Source organism: Marmota marmota, unplaced genomic scaffold (assembly GCF_001458135.2).
Source record: "Marmota marmota marmota unplaced genomic scaffold, marMar, whole genome shotgun sequence".
Classification (NCBI taxonomy): Eukaryota; Metazoa; Chordata; class Mammalia; order Rodentia; family Sciuridae; genus Marmota; species Marmota marmota.
The window spans coordinates 3,196,676-3,206,430 of record NW_025999982.1 but is presented as its reverse complement, the minus strand read 5'-3'; the positions used below and the strand labels follow the sequence as shown (position 1 = coordinate 3,206,430).

Sequence of the window (9,755 nt, the reverse complement as noted above, 5' to 3'; positions counted from 1 at the left end):
GGGGGGGGGGGGGGTTCTTTCCTCTGAATATTTCTGTTTTTGCAGTATTGGAGATTAAGCCCAGGGGTCCCACATGCTAGAAGTGCTCTGCTATTGAGCTACACCCCCAGCAACACCCCTCTTAAACTGAGTTAAAAGAGTCATCTTAATTGTACAAACTGGCCTCAATCTTGAGATCCTCCTGCCTCAAAGTCACAAGTAGCTAGGGTTTCAAGGGGGTGCACCATGCCCAGCCAGCAATGGATGTTTTAATACACTTTGAAGCCCACTTCAGGAAATTGCTATAATCACATCTTTACTTTTAAGAAGAATTCAGAATAACAATAGTATAGGGTTCTTAAAACTTCTCATTAAGAGAAAGTTATTATAAAGAGAGAGAAAAATTTTATAATTTTCTGAATTCTGGTATTAGTAAGATTATTAGTAGGTATGCAAAAATATGCCAAGAAAAAGTAGAAAGGCATAGCCCCCAAAGAACTTTAAGAAAATTATGACAAGGGGTTTTACCTAAAGAGGGGATTAAAAAAAAAAAGACTAGGGATCTATACTCAAAGACTAACTACTACAATAGCTATTTATTGGAGGGATCTCCTCCAGGACAGTGTATAATATTAGAACTACTATTTCTTTAAGAGGAACCACTCTACTTGCATGCCCTGCAAATCTGTATTTTCCCACCAGTACTGAGGACTGAACCCAGTAGCAGTCTACCACTGAGCTACATCCCCAGCCCTTTTTTTTTTTTTTTTTTTAATTTTGAGGTTGCCCAGGCTGACCTCAAATTTGGGATTCTCCTACAGGTATGTGCCACCAAGCCCAGCCTGCAAATCTGTAAATGCTAAACATCACTCATAAAGATTTTTTTTTCCTTTGAAGTGCTGAGGATCAACCCCAGGGCCTTGCAAAGGATAGGTAAGCACCCTAACATTGAACTACATCCCCAACCATGAAAAGAATTTTAAACTGGGGCTGGGGTTGTGGCTCAGTGGTAGTGCGCTTGCCTGGCACGCATGAGGCACTGGGTTCGATTCTCAGCACCACATACAAATAAATAAAATAAAGATCCATCAACAACTTTAAAATATTTAAAAAAAAAAAGAATTTTAAACAAAGTGACAACAGAGAAATCACTGGCTAGTTCTTCCAGATACTATTCAAAATGACCAAGAATACTGATTTAATCAGGTTCTTGCAAAAGCAGAACAGAGTTGTGGTTCTCAAGGGATGCTTCACAGACATCTAACAGTCTCTGAGATCTTTTTAGGGGCGTGCAACTCCATATGTTTTCATAAGACATTTCCTTTTTCACTGCATTGACAATGATGATGCCAAACTCTTGGTACGTTAGAATGAATCAAGGCATGGCATCTTTTTGTATTAATGATCACTGTACTTTTCAACGTCCCAAACTCATGGGGGCAAAAACCCAGTTTCACTGTCTTTAATGAAACAATATAATTACTAATTTTTATTAATTCTCAATACTTGAGTTCCTATCTTTTTAATATTCTGGTGACAAAAATGGAAGGACTGTCAAAGCATTTCTGTACATTAGTATGTGAAATTTCAAGGAAATTTTTAGGTTAGTACTTAAAGCAAGCATGCAATTATTCTAGTTGCTAGCTTTATCAGTTGTCTCTTGTCCTGAAAGAAAGGGAAACATGTTGGATATTCAGACTTCTCAAAAAATGAATGAAGTAGCCAGGCAATGAGGCATATGCTACTCAGTTAGCTGAAGAGAACTCCAAATTCCAGGGCAACCTAGTGATATCCTTCCTTAAAACAAAAATTTTAAAAAGGGCCAGTGATGTAGCTCAATGGTAGAGCACTTTCCTAGCATGCAAGGCCCCGGAAAGCAATTGATAGTATCTGTTGATGATAATAAAATATGAGCTACAAGCAAAAATTAGAGTTTTAGGAAACCTTACCTACCTATCACCATAAAATTGACAGCTTCTCACTACTTAAAGCTGGCACTGATTCAATTTTTACCTGAATTAATGTGAGTTCTTTTTTTTTTTTTTTAAAGAGAGAGAGAGAGAGAGAGAGGGAGAGAGAATTTTAATATTTTATTTTTTAGTTTTCGGTGGACACAACATCTTTGTTTGTATGTGGTGCTGAGAATCGAACCCGGGCCACACGCATGCCAGAAGAGCGCGCTACCTCTTGAGCCACATCCCCAGCCCAATGTGAGTTCTTAATAGAATTAAATTCTATTTTAAATCTATTAAATTCAAATGTGTCCATACTTGCAGATCTATATAACTCACTAAACCAATGTTTTCTAAATAACCAATTCATATTATAAAACCATGTATTAAAAAAGATCCAAAGTATAAGACTAGTGATTTTTTATTTTTTTGGTCAGTGAATTTTAATGTAACATTCTGAAAAGTCTGATATGGTTTCAGAATCCACTTTGAAACTAAACATGTGTTAAGTTTTAATGTAATAATATAAAGAATTTTACAATTATCTAAAAAGATAATTCAAGTACTACCACTACCCATGATCAGTGGCACACACATATAATCCCTATAATCCAAGGGATTATATAATATAATATATATATAATATTATATATAATCTATAATCCTAATTATATATGGGATTATATATAATCCCATATATAATCCTATAATCCCAGCAATATGGGAGGCTGAAGAAGGAGGACCTCAAGTTCAAAGCTAGCGTGAGCAACTTAGCATGACTCTGTCTCAAGATAAAATAAATAAAATAATTAAAAACAGTCTGAGGATGTAGCTCAGTGGTTAAGACTCTGGGTTCAATCCCTAGTACCAAAAAAAGAAAAAGTACTATCCTTTTTTCAACTACATATCATTGAGGAGCTGGCCTTTCTCTACATGATTCAACCAAAACAACACACTGTAACAGATTTAATGCGGAAAAAGATAAGAACCCAGCTGTGTTCCATTAAGTCAGACATTACAGAGGTTTGTAAAGATGCTAAAACAATATCATTATTTATACTTAATTTTTTTGTAAAATAGCTATGTTTCTTTTTAAATGCTGTTACCTGAAAAAGCTTGTTACTGTTACTTTTAAATGAGTGAATACTTTTGTTAAGTTTTAATTTCAAATACATGCACACACAAACCATATAACCCAATTTAAAAATATATACACATAAGTCAATAAATTTTTAAGGTTTTAATGTAAACTTTAAAGATTTGAGATCAAAGAGACCAAAATATTTGAGAACTGTTGGACTAGAATTACCAAGTTGGACCCCCTACTCTCACCTTCCACCTGTATATAAAATCACTTGTTTTCTTTTCTTTTCTTTTTTTTTTTTAAGAGAGAGAGAGAGAGAGAGAGAGAAGAGAGAGAGAATTTTAATATTTATTTTTCAGTTTTTGGCGGACACAACATCATTGTTTGTATGTGGTGCTGAGGATCGAACCCGGGCGGCACGCATGCCAGGCGAGCGCGCTACCGCTTGAGCCACATCCCCAGCCCTTGTTTTCTTTTCTTTCTTTCTTTTTTTTTTTTTTTTTTTTAATTTTTCAGTTTTCCGCCGACACATCTTTATTTGTATGTGGTGCTGAGGATCGAACCCGGGCCGCACGCATGCCAGGCGAGCGGTCTTGAGCCACATCCCCAGCCCAAATCACTTGTTTTCTAACATCCAAAGTCAGTAATCTACTCACACTCTTCCTCAATTTCCTTCTTCCTAAAGTGGAGATAATGAAAGTACTTACAGAATATCGGGAGCAAGAAGCAAAATGATTTATGTTAAAACATTTGAAACACAGTTTGACACAATAAAGAAGTTTTTAATCAAATCAAAGTATATTGTTCCAAATCACAGCATTTACTCCCATTTTATCCAAACATTTTGATAACTTCATACAGTTAACTATTTGAACTTCAAGGGCACTCTCCTAGAAATTTGTGTAACTTTTTTTCATCTTCGAACTTGTTAAACATCTAATATTTTGGCTTTCCAGTGAAAGCACTGCCTTCTGGAAGAGTAATTTTTGCAAATGTCCTCAAATTGTGAAATCAGTTACAGGAAGGGAAGAAAAATAAACACATCCAATTATTTTCTCCAATTAGTAAACCTTAAATTTCAGCAGTCTGAAAAGCACAAATCCACACGTTAAAAAAAATAACAAATTTTCTTAACCATTACACATTAGACTTTTTAAAACTATGAAGAAATCCATCACTTACAGAGTCATGGGTGAGGTATGTATCGCAGTAGTCACAATAAAACCTGAAAAGAGGTGAGAGAGAAAAAGGGAAGATGTCATCCCATTATCAGATACCAATCCACGGCAGCGCTGTTCACTGAAAATAATAATAATAAATAATAATAATAATTTTTTTAAACGCCCTATTCAGATCCTAAGGCGTCAAAGCGTTCGGACAAAACCGGGGGTTTCTGTTGCTTTAAGCGGGGTCGACCTCCACACTCCGAAAGGGGTGTCTAGAGCTCGCCATCTCTCACCCTTCTTATTCCCAAGATCCTCGCCGGTCCTTCGAGGCTTCTAGTATCAGAACCCACTCTCCACTCCTCTCACCCGACTACGATTAAGGACTGTCACCTCCCTCATATTTCAGAGACCCTCTTACTTAGGCATGTTGCTCTTCGGGCCGTTGACCACTCGGCTCCGCGCCGCCCGGAAATGACGCACAAAGCTCACGACGGTGCCGCAACCTTCACGAGACTGGCGCAAAAACTGCCGAAGCCCTGGCGGTCTGTAGGCAAGCAAGGGGCGGGGCTTTTCTCGTCTTCCCTTCACCTATTAGAAAGTGGGAAGGGCAGCACTACGGATGCCTACGAGGTTCAATCCAAGCTCATTTAGTCTTGATTGTGGGTGCTTCCGGGAGCGCGTTATTTTTCGTCAAATATGTGGCTCTTCCCTGCTACATATCGGGCGCTGCATTACATGGGAACAAAACACAAAAAGTTCTGGTTCTGAGTTTACTAGAAATAGGGAAAAAGAGAGAACATCAATATGTAGTATCTTAGCTGGAACAAATTCCTGTGGAGTGCCGAGGGATGATGGTGGTAATAAAGCAAGCAAGTGGAACCTGGCGCGGGGGCCGACGGCCCTAGTCCCAGAGACTCAAGAGGTTTGGTTTGAATCCAGCCTGGACAACAAAGCGAGACTCTTGTCTCAAAATATAATAAAAGGGTTAGCCCAATCCTCGGTACCTCTTTTTAAAAACGTTGGGGGAAGCAACTTTAAAGAAGACAGAAAGCCTGTTGAAAAGGTGACAACTGGAAAATCCATAAAGCCATGTGCACTCGTTTATTTATCGTTATTTGTTGTTTTTTGATTTAATATCCTTGTTTTAGTATCCAGGAGGCAGTAGAATCTCCAGTTTCTGCACATGTCTCACCATTTCTAGCTGTGCTACTTGGGCAAGTTATTTAATCTTTTTGAACCTCATTCCATCATCTGAAGAGTATGAATAATTACTGTGGGGTTTAAGGAAGAATTAAGTGTGAAGGTACTTGTAAAGTGTTTAATGCAGGCTGAGCATACTAGTCCTGCCACAAATGGTGGTTGTTACAAAGGAAGAAATTGATAAAAAGTATCCTGTCACTGGGATTACAGGCATGCACTACTTCACCTGGCTGGATTAAAATATTTTTAAGAGGCGTGACCACATGTAGGGTATGGTCCAGAATTAGAGACTAATTGTTTTGTTTCTGGTGGTACTAGAGTAAATCAGGGTACTCCACCACTGAACTGCACCCTCAGTCTTTTTATTTTTTTTTTCCAGTTAAAAATGAGCAAATGACCTGAATAGATAATTTTTAATATAACAAATACAAATGACCAAGAAATATATGAAAAAATGTTGAATAGCATTAGCAAATAAAAACTACAATGATAATCATCTTGCCCCTGTTAGAATGGCTTTTTTTTTTTCCTCAGCTTTTTAAAATTTTATTTTGAGACAGGGTCTCAGTTGCTAAGGCTGGCCTTGAAATTCCAGTCCTGCCGACTCTGCCTCCCTAGTTGCTGGTGTTACAGACATGTGCCACCACAACCAACTAGATCCTACTTTGTACAAACTAACTATAAAGTCTTTTTGGAGAAAAAGTCTGGATCTTAACATTGCTGTTCAAGAAACCAACCTTTGTGAGGTCACCCTGAGTTGATTTTCCTCAAGGGGATGAATTTATCAATTATGTTTTGATTTTTTCCTGATTTCCCTCTGTGCTGATCCTGGCCTGTTTTACCATCAAGTCTATTCTTCCCCTTTCTCCTGCTCTTTACAAAATGGCAACGGAGGGTTGAGTCCATGAAAGCTGCAGGGCCTAAACTACTGTGCTGCTTGGCCTTTGGACTGAATTGCTGGACTCCATTAATGAGAGGCATTTTCTGGACATTGGAGGGAACCAAGGAAAAAGTCAGAATATCCCTTCTCCCCACCTGCAAGCCAGAGTATCCATCCCTTCAACATTAGTCCTATGACCTACTTGGTTCCAACTTTGAGCTGATGATCCAACTCCCTGGGCTCTGGTAACATAATGTCCTGTCCTGTAAAGGTGGCATTAGTTTCTTACCATTGATCATCTCTGGGCTATTTCGTTATTTCTGTTTGGCTTTTTATCTCTGACCCTGATTTATATATATACTCAGTATGACCTTAACCTCCAAGATCCAAAAGGTATCTCCCCACTGCCCTGTCAGTGAGCCCTATTATCTTGCAAAGCAGTGCTTTTCACACTTTTTCTCTAGGGTTTAAGACAAATGTGAATGTTCATTTATTCTTTTCCCTAGGTCTGAGGTCAAAATCTTAAGTGCCCACCTGAGCTTAAAATGCCCTTGAATTTCTGTGTGATATTTTAAGAACATGAATGTCTGTGATCTATCCTAAAACATGTTTATATCTTTTAGTATTTCTTAAAGCATTTTATATTTAAATGTATTTTAGGGCTGGGGATGTAGCTCAGTGGTAGACTGCATGCTTAGTATACACAAGGCCCTGGGTTCAACCCCAAGCACCAAAACAACAACAACAAAAAAAACTGTTTCCTAAAATGTATTTTAGGTTTTTTTCAGTAGACGGAAAATACGCAGAGCACAAAATTAGAAAAAAGATAAAAAGATATACTCCCCACACATACCTCTGTTTCTTCCCAGTTTCTATGTAAACAAAAACAAGTTTCCTGGTTCTGTTTTACAGATATATAGTATTTCCTTGTATGGCTGTATTTAAATTGTTTCCTGTCTCTTATTGTTATAATGATACTACAGGACTTAGTTAATTCATAATTCACATACACACAAATATGTTTCTAGGATAAAGTTCTAAAAGTAGAACTGCTAAGTTGAAGAGCTTTGCATTTGGAATTTTGAAAAATGCTGCCAAATGGCCCTCCATTGTGATTGTATTGGGAATGTTTTTTCATATTTTTAATCTGATATGTTAAAAAAGGCCTTGTAGTTCCACATGTTGGTACATGCCTGTAATCCCAGCAACTCAGGAAGCTGAAGCAGGAGGATCCCAAGTTTGAGGCCAGTGTGTGATAATTTAGCAAGACCCTGTCTCAAAAAAATTAAACAAAAAAGGCAGGATGTAGTTCAGTGGTAGAGCATCCCAGGTTCAATTCAAAGTGCCAGGAAAAAAAAAAGTATAATAATTTTAATTTATGTTTCTTTTAAGAATGAAATTGGGCATATACTCATATGGTTAAAGGCTTTAAAGAGTCCTAGAGCCTTCTGTGTAGATTGTGTTTTCCACATCCTTTGCTTCTTTGCTGTTATATTGTTAGCCTCATCCTTTTCTTATTTATTGGCACATATTTTTCCAATTTTTTTGTCTTTGGCTTTATTTCAAATGTTTTTATCATGAAAATTATTTATATTTTGGTCAAATTTCTTAATCTCTTTTAAAACTAGGTTTTATGTCATACCTAGAACAGCCTTCACCTCTGGGAGATTTTTAATTGCAGTACTGGGGATTGACCCCAGGGGCACTCTATCACAAGGCTACATCCTTAGCCTTTTTATTTTTTATTTTGAGACCCGGTCTTGCCAAGTTGCTGATGCTGTCCTCAAACTTAGGATCCTCCTGCCTCAGCATCCCAAGTCTCTGGGATTACAGGCAGGAGCCATTGTGCTCAGCTGTCACATTTTTTTCTAACTCTTATTTCTTCATGTTCGTATTTCTAATTTATCTGGAATTTATTTAAAGTAAGGTGTGAAATGGGAAACTAACCTAATTTTTCTTTTCACAAAGAGCAATCCAATTATCCTGATACCTGTGTTTTAGCAATCCTTTTTTTTCTCCTACTAATTTGAAATGCTTGTATCTGATTTTTTATATATATATATAATATATATGTGCTATCTGATTATATAATCTGTATTGTTTTATTTCTGGGATTTCTAATCTATCCCTTTGATCTACTAATGTAACTTTAACAACTACTTTAGTTATATCACTACCTGATTAGTTTAACCATCTCGTTATTTTAATATAAGAATATTTCTATTTTTTTTCTTTTTTTATTTGTTCTACTTAGTTGTACACGACAGCAGAATATATACAGACATTTATTTTTAAACTGATCATCATGGAGCTACCCACCACCCGCCAAGGCCGATTCTGCAGGTCACAAGGCTCCTGGTTGCCACTCGGTGTCTACCACCCTCCAGAGGTAGTCACTGATGAATTTCTTGGAGAGCTGGGTTCTGTCCAGTTGGATGGGCTGGGCCACACTGGGGCCGTGATGGATGCCTTTGATCATTCCTGGCTTGCTCTCGTAATCCCACTTATTTTACTAATTCGGTGATAAAGTTGAGCCACATACAGGGCAGAAGGGATGGTGACCGTCGCATCCAAGTCAATGTCTCAAAAAAAAAAAAGTGTGTCACATTAGATTGGGTAGAGAGAAGTGATGAGAGGGGAGGGGAGGGGAAGAGGGAATAGGAAGGGCAGCAGAATAAAATAGACATTATTATTGCTGTATGTATATAGGTGACTGTATGACCAATGTGATTCTGCAACCTGTACAATCAGAAAAATGAGAAATTATTCCCCACTTGATTCAAATGTATGAACTGTCAAGACCATTGTACTGTCATGTGTGACTAATAAAAAAAAAAAAAGAATATTTCTAGGGGCTGGGATTGTGGCTCAGCAGTAGTGCGCTCGCCTAGCAAGGGCGGGACCCGGGTTTGACTCTCAGCACCATATAAAAATAAAGGCATTGTGTTGTGTCCATCTACACCAAAAAATAAATAAATAAATAAAAAGAATATTTCTAGATTACCCAATATATATACTTACTTCATTCCTTCATTTAAAAAAATGTTGCAGAGCCAGGTGCAGTATTGCATGCCTGTAATCCCAGAGACTCAGCAGGCTGAGGCAGGAGGATAGCAAATTCAAGGCNCTAAAAAATAAATATTAAAAAATTCTCTCTCTCTCTCTCTCTTAAAAAAAAAAAAGTGTAGATTTGTCTTCAAGTATGGTTGACTGAGGGCCTCAAACAATGTCACTCAGTCTCCTCTCAACTCTGTGTGCTTCTCTTTGCATATTGTCCCCGTCCTGTCACACTGCAGCTTGGCTTCCTCCATGAGCCCAGGTAAGATAGTCACGAATATCTCCAGACTTCCATCCTTCCAAAAGCTAGTGTGGGACCTGAACGGCCAGGATTAAGGCAAGGGTCTTCTATGATAATGGGTCGGGAATTGTGATTGATGGTCCCTCTGGAACTTCAGGAAGTTAGGGAGGAGTCTTCAAACCTTGGGGGAGTATTA

General features: G+C 37.8%; 1 protein-coding gene across 1 annotated transcript in view; it reads right to left on the bottom strand.

Annotated features, from left to right (window-relative positions):
- Positions 1 to 4,751, bottom strand: part of Snrpc (small nuclear ribonucleoprotein polypeptide C) — an 18,609-nt gene extending 13,858 nt beyond the window's left edge. The window contains exons 1-2 of the mRNA XM_015487579.2: positions 4,600 to 4,751; positions 4,198 to 4,240 (exon numbers count right to left, since the gene is read on the bottom strand). Coding sequence (XP_015343065.1) covers positions 4,198 to 4,240; positions 4,600 to 4,607 — 51 coding nt within the window. The 5' untranslated portion in view covers positions 4,608 to 4,751. The remainder of the gene's footprint in view (positions 1 to 4,197; positions 4,241 to 4,599) is intronic.
- Positions 4,752 to 9,755: the final 5,004 nt, after the last annotated feature.